The sequence below is a fragment of the Chrysemys picta genome, chromosome 20 (genome assembly GCF_011386835.1).
Source record: "Chrysemys picta bellii isolate R12L10 chromosome 20, ASM1138683v2, whole genome shotgun sequence".
NCBI lineage: Eukaryota > Metazoa > Chordata > Testudines > Emydidae > Chrysemys > Chrysemys picta.
The window spans coordinates 9,851,044-9,870,695 of NC_088810.1; the positions used below are offsets into that span (position 1 = coordinate 9,851,044).

Sequence of the window (19,652 nt, forward strand, 5' to 3'; positions counted from 1 at the left end):
GTGACTCATCTCTCCTCCCTTAGCAGCCTGTCTCTCCTCAGTGTTAACCTGTCTCCTCCCTCTGCCGAAAGGATGCATGGCCCAGCTCCAGTGGTTCAGGCAGTGATTGTGGAATGCAGGGGTCACCAGTACACGTCTCCCAAGGGCTTGGGAAGCGTTCTCATACCCAGAACCTTCCCTTGGGTGGCTCATCTCTACATGCTCAGTAACTCATCTCTCCTCAGCGTTAACCTACCTCCTCCCTCTGCCGAGGGGGCCTGGTGCCTGGCTCCATAGTCCGGGGGATAGCGCAGTGGTCTCAGAGCACAGGGGTTGCCAGTACAAGTCTGGTGGGGGTCTGGGAGCGGTCTTGGACTTGGAATCTCCTCACTGGTGATTCATTTCTCCATCCTTGGTAGCTTGTCTTTCCTGAGTATTAACCTCCCTCTGCTGAGGGGACTTGTGGCCCTGCTCCATAGCTCAGGGGGTTAGAGCCGGGGTCACAGGTTCAAATGTCGCAGGGCCCTGGGTAGCCAACTCACAGTTGGAATCTCCTCAGTGGTGTCCCATTTCTCCTCAGCCTTACCCTCCCTCCATAGCTCGGGGAGTTAGAGAAGTGTTCTTGGAAAGCAGGGATCAGCAGTTCAATTCTCACAGGGAACTGGCGAGCAGTCTTGGACTCAGAACTTCCTCACTGATGGTTCATGTCTCTTCCTGGGTGACTCATCTCTCCTCAGGGTTAACTTCCCTCTTGTGAGGGTACGCTGGGCCCAGCACCCTACCTCAGGGGTTTTGAGCAGTGCTCTTGGAAGGCAGGGATTGGTTGCTGGCTCAAATGTTGAGGGGCCTTGGGTAGCCAACTCGGACTCTCCTCAGCATTAACCTCTCTCTGCAAAGGGGCCCCGTGGCCTGGCTCCATAGCTCAGGGGGGTAGAGCTGTGGTCTCAGAATGCAGCAACACAGTTAAAGTGACCTTGCCCTCCAGAATCGATGGCCCTAATCAGTGGGAGAATTGGCCCATTACTTCACTACCAGCTCTCCGGGAGGAGGAGGAGCTCTGCCAACCGGAGAAGCCTTCCAGTTAGCATACATAGCATCTTCACTGAAGAACATCTCTGTCACATTTTCAGCATAGACTTGCCCTGGGACAGGTAGCATGACACCACACACCCCTCATATACACACAGGTACATCTCTTAGCCTGCCCTGAGAGCAAACTTAACCCTTCCCTCCACCCTCACTGGGCAGCCGTGCAAAGTATAGGGGAAACTGAGGCACACACAGGCTTCATAACAACATTACAGAAAATTCCCACTTTGTCGCACCACATCCTCCTTCTCTGGCCAGATGTTGACCCAACAGGTGGCCACTGAGCATGCCTCCCATCGGGTCCTGGATGCAGGACAGATGTTTGCCCGCCTACCTTCCCTGTTTCGTGAGGTGTTCTGGGGCTTAGGCAGGAGACAGGCATCCAGATGCCTGGAGCAAGGCAGCAGTTTGGGCACCTAGGGGCCCATTACCCGGCGAATGCAGGCACTGAGTTTTGGGGCCTAATGGGTTTGACAGTTTTGGGAATTGCCGTGGAGCCTAAAGCTGGGATTTAGGCACCTAAACCTTTGTGAGTCCAGCCCTAAGCCTCTATCACGTGGCCATAATATGTAGTGCGGGCGCCCGGCTTCTTCAGCCCCTGGTACCAACGTTGGCATCGTCCTTCTCCGAACCCTTCTCGGCACTGTCAGCAAAGCCGGCCCTCCCCGCAGCCATGCGCATGCTCAGTAGGGTTGCCAGGCAACTGAACTGCCCAGTCGAAAAGGGACCCTGGTGACTCCGGTTGGCACGGCGGCGCAGCAGGTACCCGGGGCTATGGCAGGCTCCCTGCCTGCCTGGCTCCACGTGGCTCCCGGAAGCGGTTGCTCCCACCCTAAGTGCCGGCTCTGCAGCTCCAATTGGCCAGGAACCATGGCCAATGGGAGCTGCAGGGGCGGGGCCTGCAGGCTCAAAGGCAGCACGCGGAGCCTCCTTGTGCCTAGGGGTTGCAGTAAGTGCCGCTGGGACCCCGAACCTCCACCCGCAGCCCAACCCCCTGCCTGCACCTCGCACCGCCCCCTGCACCCCAACCTCCTGCCCGAGCCCGGAGGCCCCTCCTACACCCTAAACACCTCATCCCCGGCCCCACCTCAGAGCCCGCAGCCAGACTCCCTGCCTGCACCTCGCACCGCCCCCTGCACCCTAACCTCCTGCCTGAGCCCGGAGCCCCCTCCTACACCCTAAACACCTCATCCCTGGCCCCACCTCAGAGCCCGCACCCGCAGCCAGACCCCTCACCCCCCTCCAACACCCCAACCCCAGCCTGGTGAAAGTGAGTGAGGGTGGGGGAGAGCGAGCGATGGAGGGAGGGGGGGTGGAGCTAGTGGGGAGCGGGGCCTTGGAGAAGGGGGTGGGTCATAGGCAGGGCCTCGGGGCAGGACAGGGGTGTTCGGTTTTGTGCGATTAGAAAGTTGGCAACCCTACTGATCCGAACCCTTCTCGGTGCTGTCAGCAAAGTGGTCTCTCCCACAGCCACACACCTGCTCTTGCACGGATCAGCTGCAGGTGCCACAGAGCCGGCGTCAGGGGCTGGGCTGACAGCTCAGTTTGGCAAGATTCAATTTTTATTTGTATTAATTTAATTTATTTTCTTTGTTACTGTGTAACTGTTGTTCCAGGTGCTGGAACTGAAGCGGGCTGGGGGCAGCCTTGGGGCTAGGGCTGCACCGAGGGCACAGCTGCCGGGGGGCCTGAATGGCTGCAAAGCCCAGGACATAAGGTGCAGGGGAGGCTGTGATGCTGGAGGGCAGCACAGAGACCTCCAGGCAGGGCTGCGAGGAGCAGTAGGAGAATGAGCCCCCCCGTTGCGGGGAGACCACCCCAGGCAGGAGCCAGTCAGTACCGGGGTGGCCTCCTGCCTGCAGTGGGGCTGCAGAGGGCCCTGCTCTGCGGTGATGCCCCATCCCTGCCAGTGCGACAGGGGAGACCCCACTCGGGTGATGGAAACTTTTTTAGTCAATTTCAGTGTCAGCTGCAATTGACATTTACTGACCTCTATTGATTTATACCCAATCCTGCTAACCCTACTGATGACACTTGACCCCTGAGTTCTAATTGGCTCAGCCCTCTGATGAGACAACAGGGTGCGACCCGCCAGACGGCCCCCTCCAATGAAAACACCCCACACAGCTTCAGAAATCAATATGGAGCCTAGCGAGTAACCGCTGCGCCCTGTTTCTGGGCCAGGTGATCAGCCTGCGCTCTGTACCTGCGCCGAGACACAACAGCGCAATGTGTTAAGCAAGCTGAAAACCCGTCTGACGGGGTCCTCACACCCCTGTGGATATCGCACGGCTGGACCCGTTACTAGTACCATCCTCATGTCAGGACGGTGTAGGAGACAATGCTGTGTTCGGAAGTTCACTTTCCCTAGGCGCACATAGTAAGAGGGAAGGTTTACGTCATGGTTAGTGAAGAGGTAGCGGCTGAGCTCAGAGAGGAATCTTCACAGATAAAAAGACCAAAATTTGGCTCAATTGATTAATTCTAATAGGACAAGCATTCCACCGGGTTACGTACATGGTTTATAGAGGGGATCCCTGTTCAACTAGGCCAATATCCTCTGAGTGCACAGCACGATCTACCGTGCCATTCAGGCCTTCATTCTCCGGCTCAGGAAAGATGTCCTGACCTGCCCAAGACAGAGAAGGAGTGAGAACATCTTCAATTTTTAACTGTAACCATTTATTGAACCATTGTCAGGCCAAAATTGATACCTGTGAGTTATTGCCCAGGCTTTTCTACAGAGGGCAATCCCGAGGACGGCCCCGCTGCTTCGCTCCTTCTCATTGGACTTCAAACATCACATGTGGGTCACACCTGGACTGTGCTAAACTCTAAAGATGTTCCAGGCAGGTCAAAGGCCTGAGGACTAACAGCGTTTGGGGGAGGGATGCCTGACACCTTCGACGTTTGCCCTGATGCCCTTCGTTTGGCAATGGCAATTTTACTTCTGAACGAGCGCGTCCACACAGGGGCTTTGGGGGCTGTGACTTACGTGCATGGACATCACACCTTTAGTGCCACGGCATGATGACAAACCCTTAATAAGGAATGGGAATAAAGGAAATGGGGGGTCTGCGTTGACGCCTTTGTTTAAAATGTTTTAACTGGTTTCGGTCTGTAAAGGGGGCACAGCAGTCCTACTGTCCCACACTGCACCCTGCCACTTGGTTACCAGTGGGGTTAACCAGTGGGACTCCCTGACACTTGGTTATCAGTGGGGTTAACCAGTGGGACTCCCTGACACTAGGTTATCAGTGGGGTTAACTGGTGGGACACCCCTCTAAATCCATGACTCAGACACACCATTTATGGTTCTTTCTTCTGACTTTCCCCCACGTGCCGAGTGCTGGACAGACCCAGCCCTGGCCCTGAAGAGCCATGAGAGGCCGAGGGGAGGATCTGGTAACCACGGTGAGATGCTGAGATGGGGGCCCAGCCCTTCGGCTATGATGCTCACCCGAACGCAGAGCAAGTTCCTCGTGCCCATCGTGAGCAGGCCCTGCTCTCCCCGCAGAGGCTCTGCCTCGGGCTCACAGGGCAGTGGTGGGATCCGTATCCACCATGCACGAGGTCGCCGTGCTGCAGACAATGTGCCATGGCCGTCTTCAGACAGCAGTAGCAGAATGGCATGCAGTACTCCGACCATGCCACCAGGGGGCAGCCTAGCCTGGTGTGGCACACCACGGTGTGGTGTGGGGGGCAGCCATGGACAGACGATCCCGGTGTCATACAGCACGGGGGCCTGTAGCGAGAACTGGAGGTCGGAGCAGGATTCCCTCTGGGGTGGGGGAGCGTCCAGTCAGCCCCAGCAGCACTACAGCCCCCCGGCCCATTGGGAGCAGGGCAGGCAGGAGGCGCACAGGGGTCTGGGGTCTAGGACCTGGACAAGGTACTGGCAGCATGGGCACGGGGGGGAGATGTGGGAGGCATTGACCACTGGGTACGAGTCTATTGCCCCGAGCTCTGAGCTCTCCATATCCCATTGCTGTGGCTCCCTGCCCAGCCAGTCGGAGACGCCCCAAAAAACACTATAATTGGGGACTTAATTGCAGCCAGTGTCAGAAGGGTATTGGCTGGGAATTGCCTTCATTTTTGTTTTAATTTAATATCTATCTATCCATCCCAATACACAATCATCTATCCATCCATCCACCCCCATGCACACATCCATCCATCCCCATACACACCCATCCGTCCATCCCTCCCTCCCTCCATCCATCCCCATGCACACCCATCCATCCATCCATCCCTCCCTCCCTCCATCCCCATGCACACCCATCCATCCATCCCCATGCACACATCCATCCATCTCCATGCACACCCATCCATCCATCCCTCCCTCCCTCCATCCCCATGCACACCCATCCATCCATCCCCATGCACACATCCATCCATCTCCATGCACACCCATCCATCCATCCATCCCTCCATCCATCCATCCCCATGCACATCCATCCATCCGTCCCTCCATCCATCCATCCCCATGCACACCCATCCATCCATCCCCATGCACACATCCATCCATCCCCATGCACACCCATCCATCCGTCCATCCCCATGCACACCCATCCATCTGTCCCTCCATCCATCCATCCCCATACATACCCATCCATCCCTCCCTCCCTCCATCCCCATGCACACCCATCCATCCATCCCCATGCACACATCCATCCATCTCCATGCACACCCATCCATCCATCCCTCCCTCCCTCCATCCCCATGCACACCCATCCATCCATCCCCATGCACACATCCATCCATCTCCATGCACACCCATCCATCCATCCATCCCTCCATCCATCCATCCCCATGCACATCCATCCATCCGTCCCTCCATCCATCCATCCCCATGCACACCCATCCATCCATCCCCATGCACACATCCATCCATCCCCATGCACACCCATCCATCCGTCCATCCCCATGCACACCCATCCATCTGTCCCTCCATCCATCCATCCCCATACATACCCATCCATCCCTCCCTCCCTCCATCCCCATGCACACATCCATCATCCCCATACACACCCATCCATCCATCCATCCCTCCCTCCATCCCCATGCACACATCCATCCATCCCCATACACACCCATCCATCCATCCATCCCTCCATCCCCATGCACACCCATCCCTCCCTCCCTCCCTCCATCCCCAGGCACACCCATCCATCCATCCCTCCATCCCCATACACAACCATCCATCCCTCCCTCCATCCCCATGCACACCCATCCATCCATCCCCATGCACACATCCATCCATCCCCATGCACACCCATCCATCCGTCCATCCCCATGCACACCCATCCATCCGTCCCTCCATCCATCCATCCCCATGCACATCCATCTATCCATCCATCCCCATGCACACCCATTCTCACATACCCACATCTCTCTCTGTGTCATACATTTCAATGACTGATACTTTAACCATTATACAATAACACCAAAGATTTTAGCTTTAGAATTTCCTTCCTTTAATAGTAATATTAGAAGAGATTTAAGGCCTCTCGTTCTCCCCCCGTCCATTCATTGCCGATCTGATTCACTCATTCAGACACACAATTACCTTACACAATTCCATTACATTGTGGTGGCACCTAAATGCCCCAGCCATGCCAGGGACCTCACTGTGCCAGTGCTGCACTGATAAAGGGAAAGGAAGCCCCTGCCCCCGATGCCTGGAGTCCTGACAGCCCTGGGAGGGGAGTCAAAGCAGCCCCCCCCTTGTCTCAGATCCACCCTCCCCAAAGCCCCAGGATCAAGCCCATGATCCCGGGCACTCCACGGCTGCCCCTGGAAGTTGGGGTTACCGCATCCCCACTCCCGCAGACCAGCTGCGGGTCAGCGATGGGGCAGGAACGCAGGTGTCCCCCCGACAGACCCAGGCAGCGGTAGCAGAACCAACACCTGCATTCAGGGCAGACCACCATGGGGCAGCCTTGCGTGGTGTGGCTTAGGAGGGCGTGGCAATGGGGACAGGCCCGCAGCGAGGGGCAGCTGTGGACGGACGATCTTGGGGCATGGATCTTGGGGGCGTCATGCAGCGCGGCCTGTAGGGGGCATCGCGAGTCAGCATGGGATGAGGGGTCCCTCCATTCCGTGCGGCAGCCCCAGCAGAAGCAGTACAGGGCCCCGGCCCGCTGGGAGCAGGGCAGGCAAGGGGTGCGCAGGGTCCCGGGATCCAGGCGCTGGACGAGGTGCTGGCAGCGTGGGCACTGCAGGGCAGAATGAGGATGTGTTAGCTACTGAGACCCCACCTCACATCCCAGCCTGAGCCAGGCCCGGGAGAGAGGGGATCAGGTCCCCCATACCTCCCCCAGGACTCACCTGGCGGTAACTGCCCCTAGCCCCGTCCTGCGCCAGGATTTGGGCCTCCAGCGTGGCCCGGTCCTCGTCTGAGAAGAGCCCGAGTTTGCACAGCTCCTGCCAGAGCCAAGGGGTGTCCGGGCAGCGTGGGCAGCGGAATGAGGTGATGCCCTGGACGTGAATGAGGGGACCCGGATCAGCCACCAGCTCTCCCCTGCGGCCCCCGGCCACCCACCTACCCCACCCCCACCCCTCCCCAACTGCCCTCCCACTTCAGCCCCCTGAACTCCCCTCCCCTTCCCCTGTCACTCTGCATCCAACCCCCCTTGAATCCCCTGAAACCCCTCCCCTTCCCCATCACCCCAACTGACCCCTCCCCCTTGAGCCCCTTCCCCTGTCACTCTGCATCCAATCCCCCTAGCATCCCCTAATCCCTCCCCTATCACCCCAACTGACCCTTCCCCCCTGAACCCCCTCCCCTCCCCTGGCACCCCCACAGCAAACCCCCCTCCCCAACTGTCCTCCCCCTTCAGCCCCCTGAACTCCCTTCCCCTTCCCCTGTCACTCTGCATCCAACCCCCCTTGAATCCCCTGAAACCCCTCCCCTTCCCCATCACCCCAACTGACCCCTCCCCCTTGAACCCCTTCCCCTGTGACTCTACATCCAATCCCCCTAGCATCCCCTAACCCCTCCCCTTCCCCATCACCCCAACTGACCCTTCCCCCTGAACCTCCTCCCCTTCCCTTCCCCTGGCACCCCCCAGCAAACCCCCCTCCCCAGCACTCCCTCAACTGGCCCCAAAATCTGCTCTGAAGCTCCAGCCCCGCCCCACAATCCCCTCGATACCTCCCCCCGGAGGGCCCCGCCCCGCGCCCACCTGCCCATAGCGCGCGGGGGGGGGGGGTGTTACCTGGTCCAGCAGCGCCCGCACCCAGCCCCGCAGCCCAGCCGCGCTCACCCAGTGCCCACAGGTCATCTTCCGTCCCAGCGCCCCGGGGGACCCCGCACCTGCAGGGAGAGAGGGGGCGGGGTGAGACAAGGCCCGACCCCCGGAGCTCGGCTGATCCCGCCCTTCCCCAGGGGTCACCCCAAAGGGCCTCACGGGGGGAGAGGAGGGGCCGGGGTCTCACCTGGGGCCCCCCCGGGGGGGCAGATCACCTGGAACTGCTCGGCCAGCGTCCGCCACGGCCCCGACGGCATCGCAGGCTGCCGGGATCACGTATCCTGGGCTGGGAAATCCCCCCGCCCCCCCGGCAGCTTTCGCTTTCGCTTTCACCCTCCCCGCGGTGCCCAGGCCCGCAGCTCTGCCGGGGCCCCTCACTCCGGACCCACAGCCCCTGTTAGCCCAGCCCTGGGCTCCCCCTCCCCAGCTCTGCCGGGGCCCCTCATTCCCGACCCGCAGCCCCTGCTAGCCCAGCCCTGGGCTCCCCCAACCCCCAGCTCTGCCGGGGCCCCTCAGTCCCGACCCGCAGCCCGTGTTAGCCCAGCCCTGGGCTCCCCCAGCTCTGCCGGGGCCCCTCAGTCCCGACCCGCAGCCCCTGCTAGCCCAGCCCTGGGCTCCCCCCACCCCCAGCTCTGCCGGTGCCCCTCACTCCCGACCCGCAGCCCCCTGCCAGCCCAGCCCTGGGCTCCCCCCACCCCCCAGCTCTGCCAGTGCCCCTCACTCCCGACCCGCAGCCCCCTGCCAGCCCAGCCCTGGGCTCCCCCAACCCCCAGCTCTGCTGGGGCCCCTCACTCCTGACCCGCAGCCCCTGCTACCCCAGCCCTGGGCTCCCCCAACCCCCAGCTCTGCTGGGGCCTCTCACTCCCGACCCGCAGCCCCTGCTAGCCCAGCCCCGCAGGTGCATTACGTTCCTGGCCCAGAGGCTGAGGAAAGGTGACAGGAGCCGGTTGTGCAGGGCAGCTGCAGCTCTCACCCAGCTGTCAGTAACTGCTGCCAGCAGCACAGTGTGAGCAAAGCAGTTTGTAACATTAGCCCAGCAGAGCTGGGGCATGGGGAGCCCAGGGCTGGGCTAGCAGGGGCTGCGGGTCGGGAGTGAGGGGCCCCGGCAGAACTGGGGCGGGGGGAGCCCAGGGCTGGGCTAGCAGGGGCTGCGGGTCGGGAGTGACGGGCACCGGCAGAGCTGTGGGTGGGGAGCCCAGGGCTGGGCTAGCAGGGGCTGCGGGTCGGGAGTGAGGGGCCCCGGCAGAACTGGGGCGGGGGGAGCCCGGGGCTGGGATAGCAGGGGCTGCGGGTCGGGAGTGACGGGCACCGGCAGAGCTGTGGGTGGGGAGCCCAGGGCTGGGCTAGCAGGGGCTGCGGGTCGGGAGTGAGGGGCCCCGGCAGAACTGGGGCGGGGGGAGCCCGGGGCTGGGATAGCAGGGGCTGCGGGTCGGGAGTGACGGGCACCGGCAGAGCTGTGGGTGGGGAGCCCAGGGCTGGGCTAGCAGGGGCTGCGGGTCGGGAGTGAGGGGCACCGGCAGAGCTGGGGGTTGGGGGAGCCCAGGGCTGGGGTAGCAGGGGCTGCGGGTCAGGAGTGAGGGGCCCCGGCAGAGCTGGGGGTTGGGGGAGCCCAGGGCTGGGCCAGCAGGGGCTGCGGGTCAGGAGTGAGGGGCCCCGGCAGAGTTGGGGGGTGGGGAGCCCAGGGCTGGTCTAGCAGGGGCTGCGGGTCGGGAGTGAGGGGCACCGGCAGAGCTGGGGGTTGGGGGAGCCCAGGGCTGGGCTAGCAGGAGGCTGCGGGTCGGGAGTGAGGGGCAGCGGCAGAGCTGGGGGTTGGGGGAGCCCAGGACTGGGGTAGCAGGGGCTGCGGGACGGGAGTGAGGGGCACCGGCAGAGCTAGAGTGTGGGGAGCAGGGCTGGTCTTAGAGAAAAAGGCACCCTGGTCGAACATGTATTTTGGCAACCCTGGCTCCCATGGGTGCGGCACCCCCCCCCCCATTGCCCCTGGCCCCCATGGGCTCCCCACCCTTCCTTTTCCCCTAACCCCTGCCCCCATGTGGGGAAACTGACCTGACTGCATGGAGGAGCTGGCATTGCTGATCTCTCTCCCTCCTCCCCAAACGCTGTTCCTCTGTGCACCCCCAGGGGCTGTGGGGGGCGAGGAGCGACATCAGGGCTCCCTGCAGGGGGAGGGGGCAGAAGGCAGGAGCTCTGAGCAAGGGCAGCAGGCACCTGAACCAGGAGCTGCTTGGAGCAGACGCCGTGTAAACGCCCAGATTGGGGCTGAAACCATGAAACGGGCCCATCAGGGCGAGCTGCCAGCGCACGGCCTGGGTGGGGGGCAGAGAGTCGCTGTGAGTCCAGCCAAGCGGGGGAGGGGGTCTGCATGCTGTGGGGGGGGAGGGAGGGTGTGTACCTCCACTGCAGGACCTGCGCTGGGCTTGGCCTGGGTTAGGCTCGTGCAGTGCTATTGTTACAGGGCGCTGGAGCCAGGGCTTCATGCTGCCCCCAGAGGAGGGAGAGCTGAGTTTGTGCAGAGGTGGGGGGCCTCTGAGCTATCCCTCCCCCCTTAAAGGGCTGTTCTTGGGGGGCCCTGCAGCCGTTTCCCTGGCTGGGCCCCCGCAGGTGGCATGAGTGGACACATCCCTGGTGATCTCGCTGCTCTCAAGCAGGGCATCCATCGGCAACTGCAGGACCGGGGAGGTCTCTGCTGCCTCCAGCCGCTCCGGGAGGCCGGCGTTCAACAGCAGCATGGCCGCCATGGGACCACCCACGCTGCCAAAGATCCCCGTGGTGGCCTGGTGGAAGTCCCAGATGATGGCCCCCTTCTCCTGCAGCAAGGTGTGGGGGGAGGCCATGCGGGCGTACATGCGGGCGTCCCGGCTGGCGTTCTTCCGCACGTGTCTGTCCGTCTGCTCTGCTGCGGCGTGTATCTCCTGCGCTATCCACACCAGGTGCTCAAGGTTCTCTCCCACACCGACGCTGCCCCCCACCAGTTTGAAAGGCACGCTGGTGCCAAGGTACTGGTTGAGGATGCGGAGCAGCGCGCGGGTGGCCGAGATGTATCCTTGCAGGGAGTTGTGCAGGGACTGGCTGGCACATATGAGCGTCTGCCTTTCGCTCTCTGTGCCGGAGAACAGGGACAGCATCACGGGGCTGGGAAACAAAGCGGAGAGCGCAGGTGAGGGGGTGAAAGCGGTTCCCCAGCTGGATCCGCAGTGCAAGGACAAGAGGGCGTGCAATGAAACTGAGAGGCAGCCCCTTTCAAATGGAGAAGAGGGAATGTTGCTTCATTTAATCCCAGAATTTGTCTGTGGAACTCACTGCCACATGATCTCACTGAAGCCGATAGCCCAGCAAGATCCAGAAAAGGGATGTGACATATGGCTAATGAGGAGAGCCAGAATGACATTAGAGAATTGTTTTTAAGTTTGAAAAGATTAAACACTCTCATGCTCCAGGGCATGAACCTGCCTGTAACTAATGGCTGTGTAAGCAGAGTCAGGATGAGCGCTATCCTGGCATCTGGTGGTGAATTATGGCGAGTGTGGAAAAGAACTTCAGGGGCTGATCTTGTTTGCATAGGCACACCCACCCCACCTAGCATGAGCCCACGGCAGCCCAAAATGGTCACTTTGGCTGCTGTGGGATCCCCAGTTTCTCTGTTATTGGGGCAGGAGGAATAAAGGGTACATCTACACTTACCGGAGGGTCCGGCGGCAGGCAATCGATGTTCTGGGATCGATCCCGGAAGTGCTCGCCGTCGACGCCGGTACTCCAGCTCGATGGGGGAGCCTGCCTGCCGCGTCTGGACCCGCGGTAAGTTCGGACTAAGGTACTTCGAATTCAGCTACGTTATTAACGTAGCTGAATTTGCGTACCTTAGTCCGAAGTGGGGGGTTAGTGGGGACCAGGCCAAAGTGTTGTTACCCTCATTATGTGAATCAAGGCCAGTGGAACTGTTGTATGACAGAGGGTCTCACCATTACCTAAGTAGCACTCGCTAGATGAGGGACATGGGTTCCAAAACCAAGTGACTTGAGAGAGGTTGTGGACAGAAATTTGTACTTTGTGGTATGGGCCCCTTTTGAGGGCTTGAAACATCAATTTTACCATTTTCTTCTGTTGAATAGCAGAACTAATTTTGATTCTATTAAGAGTTTAGTTACAGACTGTTATGCTGAATTCACTTTGGACCAATGGTGTACTAGCACTAGGGCTTATCTCCTATGAGCTGAAATCACTGGATCCTGTGTTAATTAGTGGGGGAGCCTGAAGATTTATTGCTAAACAGCTGGCAGAGTAGGGCAGTTTGTGAGATAGCTGGAGGGACTCACAGGACAGCTGGAGGAGTGGAGTGGCTTGTGGTGAAAGCTGTTTGTGGTGAAGGCTGCTGCAGAACCCCATGGAGAGGCGGGGCAGTTGGCCTCAGACCATGTAAGGTGCCCCTTAATACCCCGTGTGCCCCTTTCTCCCCCACCCCATTTCCACCCAGCCTGGGGGAGCGGGGGTAGGACTCTGCAGATAAACTTTTGAACTCTGGGGCTGCACTGACCAGGGACAGAGACTTTTGGTTGATTCTTGGGTTGCTGGACTCAAGAGACTTTTGGGGTGTTGGACTTTTGGAACTTTGGGGGTGGGTTTTTGCTCATGGTTTGTGTTATGAATCCTGTTTGTGGTGTTTTCCCAATTTAATGCTGATGTCGTTTACCTCATGTTATTAAACATTTTCTGCTACACTCAGACTCCGTGCTTGCGAGAGGGGAAGTATTGCCTCTTAGAGGCGCCCGGGGGGTGGTATGTAATTGTCCCAGGTCACGGGGTGGGGGCTCGAGCCGGTTTTGCTTTGCGGTATTGAAACGGAACCCCTAGATACAGAACCGGCCCTTGTTGCTGCCAACTCAGATGGGCAGAAGGGTTACAACTGTCAGGAAGGAACTGTCCCTGAGTCAGAATCTCCCTAACCTGCTACTGTGGGGTTCTCTGAACCATCTGGTACTGTCACTATCGGAGACGGGACACAGCGCAAAGGGCCTCTGGGCTGAGCCTGTCTGGCCAGTCCGATGGTCCTAGTTATTAAAAAAAAAACGTTTTCCCGCTGCTCTTCCTGTTTTCAATGCACTGAAAGCGCCCAGACAAAGCCAGGAAGGTCCCAGGCTTCATAAGAAAGCCGGCAGCTTTTGTATCTCCAGCTCAGGCATGTTTTGAGGACATTTCAGTGCAGAGAGAGGAAAGAATAAAACACCACAAACTTGCCCCAGCGAGTTCTTTTCTGCTGCTCGAAAGCGCTGGGGGGCGATTCCCAAAGCACCCACCAGCATTGTCTTTGCTACTGAAAGAAGGGCCCCGACCTTCAGAGGTATTTCAGCCCCCCCTGACATTCCAAAGACAAAACCTTTTTCATCAGAAAACATTTGGCCAGCTCGAACTGTTCCCTGATGAACTGGATTCAGGTCCTTTTAACCCAAATTATCTCATCCTGTAGCACTGCCTGAACTGAACTCTAACAGTTTAAATTCACGCCTTGGGTTAAATGAGTGACACTGTCTGCAGAGTGCCACTCGGCAAGCTGGGTTTTGGTCTCGTCAACCCAAAGTGTTAAAAAAACCCAGCATGAATCAGGCCTTAAAAAAGCATGAGTACAACTCTAAGCAACGCCGGACGCTGTTTGTTTTTTTTAGTTCAGATCTTTGTGGGTTCCCCCCACAACACTTTTCTCCCTTTTTTACTTTTTCTGCAGGGAAAACTGTTCATCTTCCGACCCATTTATGCCTCTGATGTTTGCTGTTTATGAAAATTTGAATCTCACGGGCTCCCTCCCACATCCCCCCCCATGCTCCCTTCGCCACCGGCCCCCATGCCCCTCCATGGCTTTATCTTCCAGCCGCCGCCCCGGGCGTGGAGAGGCTGGTCTGGAGTCACCCCTGCGTGGCCCACTCCCAGCCCTGGCAGGCTGCCCTCTACGCCCCCCAGGGCTTCAGCTGCGGGGGGACCCTGATCAGCCCAGAGTGGGTGCTCACTGCGGTGCACTGCCACACCGGGTAGGTCAAGGAATGAACCTGGGACCTCCGGATCTGACCGCAGGAGACCATACGGCATGAGCTAAAAGAACTGCCTGTGTTAGGTAGAGCTGTAACAGGCTCATCAAGCCGTGTATGTGGCTATCCAGAGGTTAGAGCACGGGGGGCTGGGAGCCAGGACTCCTGAATTCTATCCCCAGCTCTGGGAGGGGAGTGGGATCTAGTGGTTAGAACAGCGGGGCTGGGATTCAGGGTGACGGCCTGCAAGGATCCCTGAGACCTGCTCTTTTGCCCCCAGCCTGACCCAGGTGCGCCGAGGGGCTCGTGACCTGCGGCGACCCGCCCTGGGCTAGCCGCTCAGGGGCCGTGCGTGCTATCCGCAACCCCCATTACAACTTGCGCACCAAAGACAGTGACCTCCTGCTGCTCAAGCTAGCGCCCCCTGCTGCCATCAACGAGTATGTGTGGCCCCTGCCGCTGGCCACGCGCTGTGTCCCTCCCGGCCGGCGCTGCCTGGTGTTGGGGCGGGGAACGACCTCCAGCCCCCCAGGTACGGGGCTAGCGCTGCGGGGTGGGTGGGTGGGGGGATCGTTATCAGCTATCCAGGATCAATTATTGATTATTAATGACACACGAACAGTTGTTCATGATTGAGGCTTGGATCGAGTGGGATTCTAAGTGATGATTAGCTATTCATTATCAATCTTCCAGTCTCTTGCTCATTAATTACTGGTTATTAATTGCCAGCTGCCCACTGCCCATTGCCTAATAATGATCATTATTATGAATGAAAAGTGATCAGTTATTATATATCAAAGGGGTAGCCGTGTTAGTCTGGATTTGTAAAAGCAGCAAAGAGTCCTGTGGCACCTTATAGACTAACAGATGTATAGGAGCACGAGCTTTCGTGGGTGAATACCCACTTCATCGGATGCATCTGAAGAAGTGGGTATTCACCCACGAAAGCTCGTGCTCCAATACATCTGTTAGTCTATAAGGTGCCACAGGACTCTTTGCTGCTTTTACAGTTATTATATGTCAGTCATCCACTGTTACTGCATCCGGTCAGTATTAAGGAGAAACTGTTAGTTACTGAATGTCACCCACACCGTGTCAATTACAGTGATCACTGTTAGAAATGATCACTATTAATTATGGCTGTTAACATACATATTAGTTACAGGCTATCAATTATCCATTATATTGATCATATTAATTAGAAACAATGTGCTCGTAGGTAAAGCCATTGAAATTACCCATTAATAAATGTTAATTGGTTATCCACATATTGATTATTCTCAATTAGAAACAATTTGCTTTTAATTATGGTTGTTAATATTGCCTATTAGTTATCAACTAGCTATTATATTGATCACTATTAATTAGACACTATTTTACATTAATTATAGTTGTTAATATTTCCCCAAATTATCAAGTATCCATTTTATTGATCCCTATTAATTAGAAAATATTTTCTATTAATTATAGCAATTAATATGACCTATTATGGATGATTGATTATCCATTACATTCTATTAATTAGAAACTATTTGTTATTAAGTATGACTTAATATTTCCCATTAGTTATTGGTTATTGGTTATCCATTATATTGATCACTATTAATTAGAAATTATTTGCTATTAATTATGGATGTTAATATTGCCAATTACTTATTGAAGAGCAATTATCCATTACATTGAACACTCTTAATTAGAAGTAATTAGTTAATAATGACCATCAATCAATTATTTAAAAAGTTATTGATAATTATTAATTTAGAAACTATTTGCTATTAATCGTGGCTAATGTGCCCATTAATTATTGGTTATTAATTATCCGCTATGTTGATAATTGTTGATTAGAAATAATTAATTATGACAAATTACTATAAATTACACTGATCACTATTAATTTCAAAATTATTAGCTACTAATGACATCTATTAATTAGTGCCTATTAATTATGCATTATATTGATAAATAGGGAGTAGAACATTGTAGTTTATATTTATTGATCGGCAATTGTCCATCAGCAATTGACAATTAACCCTTTCTTCTCTGCTTCCTCCCCCCAGCGACATTCTCCGACGTCCTACATTGCACAGACATGAACACGATCTCAGCAGAGTGTCAGGCGGCGTACCCTGTGGGCGTGACTGACAACATGTTGTGTGCGGGGGTGAAAGACGGAGGTGGGGACTCCTGCCACGTGAGGTGGAGGTGGGGGTTCCCCAGGGGTATCACTGAGGAGGGAGGGCTGCTGGGATGTGGGGGGAGTTCAAAACATTGAAAAAAATACATAATTTCAGGTCAGCCCAAACACAGAGATTTTCAAAATTCTCAGATCCTTGAAAAGTCAAAATAAAATCATTTTGGGTCAATTCGGAGCATTTTTACACTTTTCTGAAATTTTTCATTCAACAGCATGGAAGGGAATTTTGAAGCAAGGAATTTTGGTTCTTTGCACCGAAAAGTTGGCCTGTTCCATTTGAAAAATGTCAAAAGGAAACATTTGGATTGTTTTGGCAATTGTTTCCTCCCCCCAGAAATGAACAATCCAGTGAAACCAGCACAGATTCACCAAATATTTTGGTGTCACAGAATCTGTATTTTTTTGCCAAAAAAAAGTTTTGGTTGAAAAATCTTACCCAGCTCTAACATTGACTCAGTAGGTGAGGAAGACACACCACAGACTACATGTGAAATTCTCTGGCCTGTCTTATTCAGGAAGTCAGTCCAGATGATCACAATGGTCCCTTTTGGTCTCGGAAAAATCTCTGAAGGGGGAGGAGTTAAGGTGAAACACACAAGGGGGGAGGAGTTAAGGTGAAACACACAAGGGGATGGAGTAAGGGATTAAAATGAGATTAAAGTTATTTTAGATCACCATTGAGTAGGAGGAGGCCATTAGAATGATTGTAGCTCACACTTCAAGGTTGGGGGCTGTATTTAAGGCCTTGGCTACACTTGGGGATTCATAGCGCTGCCGCGGCAGCATTGTGAAGCGCAAGTGTAGTCGCGCTGCAAGTACTCCACCTCTCCGAGGGGAATAGCTTGCAGCACTGCGAGCAAGCGTGGAGCGCTGCAGGCGCTGATTACACTGGCGCTTTACAGCGCTGCACTCGCTGCGCTTGGGGGGGGGGTGCGTTTTCACACCCCTGAGCGCAGCAAGTTGCAGCGCTGTACAGCGCCAGTGTAGCCAAGGCCCTAGAAAGTAGCGACTCTGGAAAGGACCCAGGACCAATGGCCCATGAGCTTCCTGGGTGATGTTGCAAAAAGAACAGGAGTACTTGTGGCACCTTAGAGACTAACAAATTTATTAGAGCATAAGCTTTCGTGGGCTACAGCCCACTTCTTCGGATGCATATAGAATGGAACATATATTGAGGAAATATATATACACACATTGTGGCTAAGAGGGCGAGCACAACCCTAGGCTGAAGACACAGGGGAATAGCAAGTAGGAGCTGGGAAGTGGGGTCCCCTCTGGATATGGCATTGGGGAGACCCTGACTGGAGACTGCGCCCAGCTCTGGTGGGGCCAAATATCAAACAGGAAGTTGGGGAGGGATCAGAGAAACGTGACAGGAACAATCCGAGGGCTGGAAAACCTGCCTGAGAGCTGGAGACTGAAGGAGCTCGATCGGTGGAGATTCTCCCACAGAAGTTTCAGAGGGGACTTGATCCCGGTCTGTCAGCGTATCCCTGGGGAGCAGATTTCGGAGAGCAGAGGGCACGTTAACCCAGCTGACAGGGGCAGAACAAGAGCCGATAGCTGGGGGGGGGAAGTGAGACAAATCCAGACTAGAAACAAGGGGAGTCTTCCCATTGAGATCGGGCGTCTCTCTCGAAAAGCTCCAATCTAGCTCAACCACCAGATATGGGCTTGAAATCTACAAAGGGGAAGAGTTAAGGGCACACATGCACAGGGGCAGAGTTAAGGGTGTGCTAGCTCAATCCCCAGATCTGGGCTGAAGGCAGGGATCCCTGGGGGAGGTTCTCCAGCCTGGGGTAGGCAAGAGGGCAGGCTGCGTGGTGCAATGGTCAACCCTGGCCCTAACATCTCTGCTTCCTGCTGGGTTGTGTCTCTACAGGGTGACTCCGGGGGCCCTCTGGTCTGCGACAGAGAGCTCCAGGGTGTCATTTCCTGGGGAGAGGTAGAGTGCAGCCTGCCCAACAAGCCTGGGGTCTACACCAGGGTCTGCAAATTCCTGGGCTGGATCCGCAGGACCATGTGGGAGAACTGACGCTGGGACAGGGACCCCGTCACAATAAACCCGGGGCAGCAGCCCACTGGGTCTCTGCGTCTTCTTCCCTAGCAGTGGCATGGGGCTGCTGGGCTGGCAGCTGGGGAATCAACCTGCTCTGCGCACATCAGAGAGAGAGAGAGACGTATGGGGACGGATGGCGAGATGGATGGATAGATAGATGAATAGGGTGTATGGGGAGGGAGAGATGGATGGATAGAAGGGGTGTATGGGGATGGATGGAGGGATGGATAGGATAGAGGGGTGCGGATAGGGGTGGGTTTCGTGGAATTTCCATCACTGGAAATTGGAGATGAGAAACATTCTTGTTCAAGCCCAGCTACTGGAAATCACCCTAGGCCGTTCTCTTGAGTCAAACTGGATAGTCACAATGAGCCCTTCTGGCCTTAAATGGTATGAATCCATGGAGGGGGCAGAGTTAAGGGTAGACACGCAATGGGGTGGAGTTAAGGGCAGACACGCCGGGGCGGAGTTATTGAGGGGATCAGCGAGAGGCAGACCCTGGGGTTCTCGGGCTACGTCATTACCCCTACCCCGGCAAGCGGCTGACACCTCCAAGAACTTTAGCGGGGCTCAGGTGTGCTCAGCACACGCCGGGCCTGCAGAGGTTTGAAGGCTATGAAGTGAAGGTGGCCAGGTGCTTCCCGACAGAGCGTTTTTCCACCAGCAGTAAATTTCGATGAAATGGCATTTGGGGCTGGGCTGGAGTGGGGTGTAGAAAGGAAAAACAAAGAGCCTTTTGCTAAGAGGTAGGACGGCCCAGTGGTTAGTGCAACGGCCTGGGCCTTAGCAAGCCTGGATTCAATTCCCTGCTCTGTCACACACTCCCTGGATGACCTTAGGCCCAACTCCATGCCTCAGTTTCCCCATCTGTACCAAGGGGACAAGAGCCCTGTCCTTCCTCCTGGGGAGGTTGTTAAAGAGCGTGAGGGGCTCAGCTGCTATGGGAATGGGGGGGGCAGAGAAGCCCCTATGCTACACCAACTGACCCTTGGCTCTGGCACTGGCTGAAAGGCGCTGTCCCATGGAATTCCTTCCGGGGAGAGAGGTGGCGGGATGTATGACTA

At 56.3% G+C, this 19,652-nt stretch overlaps 2 protein-coding genes across 3 annotated transcripts; one reads left to right on the plus strand and one right to left on the minus strand.

The window, feature by feature from the left end:
• Positions 1 to 6,521: 6,521 nt before the first annotated feature.
• Positions 6,522 to 8,654, minus strand: LOC122173024 (E3 ubiquitin-protein ligase RNF19B-like). 2 transcript variants are annotated; one of them, XM_065574297.1, is made up of 4 exons: positions 8,509 to 8,654; positions 8,337 to 8,386; positions 7,399 to 7,548; positions 6,522 to 7,286 (listed from the first exon to the last, which is right to left on the minus strand). In XM_065574297.1, exons 1-4 carry the CDS (start codon positions 8,576 to 8,578, stop codon positions 6,801 to 6,803), a joined length of 756 nt encoding a protein of 251 aa, XP_065430369.1. In that variant the 5' UTR covers positions 8,579 to 8,654; the 3' UTR covers positions 6,522 to 6,800. The 2 variants fall into 2 exon arrangements, with proteins under 2 accessions (XP_065430369.1, XP_065430368.1); XM_065574296.1 differs by having other exon boundaries at positions 8,289 to 8,386; positions 8,509 to 8,652.
• A 3,149-nt stretch (positions 8,655 to 11,803) lies between these two features.
• Positions 11,804 to 18,564, plus strand: LOC103307096 (kallikrein-15-like). The gene is made up of 5 exons (XM_065574669.1): positions 11,804 to 11,828; positions 14,182 to 14,338; positions 14,626 to 14,867; positions 16,393 to 16,526; positions 18,412 to 18,564. The coding sequence occupies exons 1-5, from the start codon at positions 11,804 to 11,806 to the stop codon at positions 18,562 to 18,564; spliced, it is 711 nt and encodes a 236-aa protein (XP_065430741.1).
• Positions 18,565 to 19,652: the final 1,088 nt, after the last annotated feature.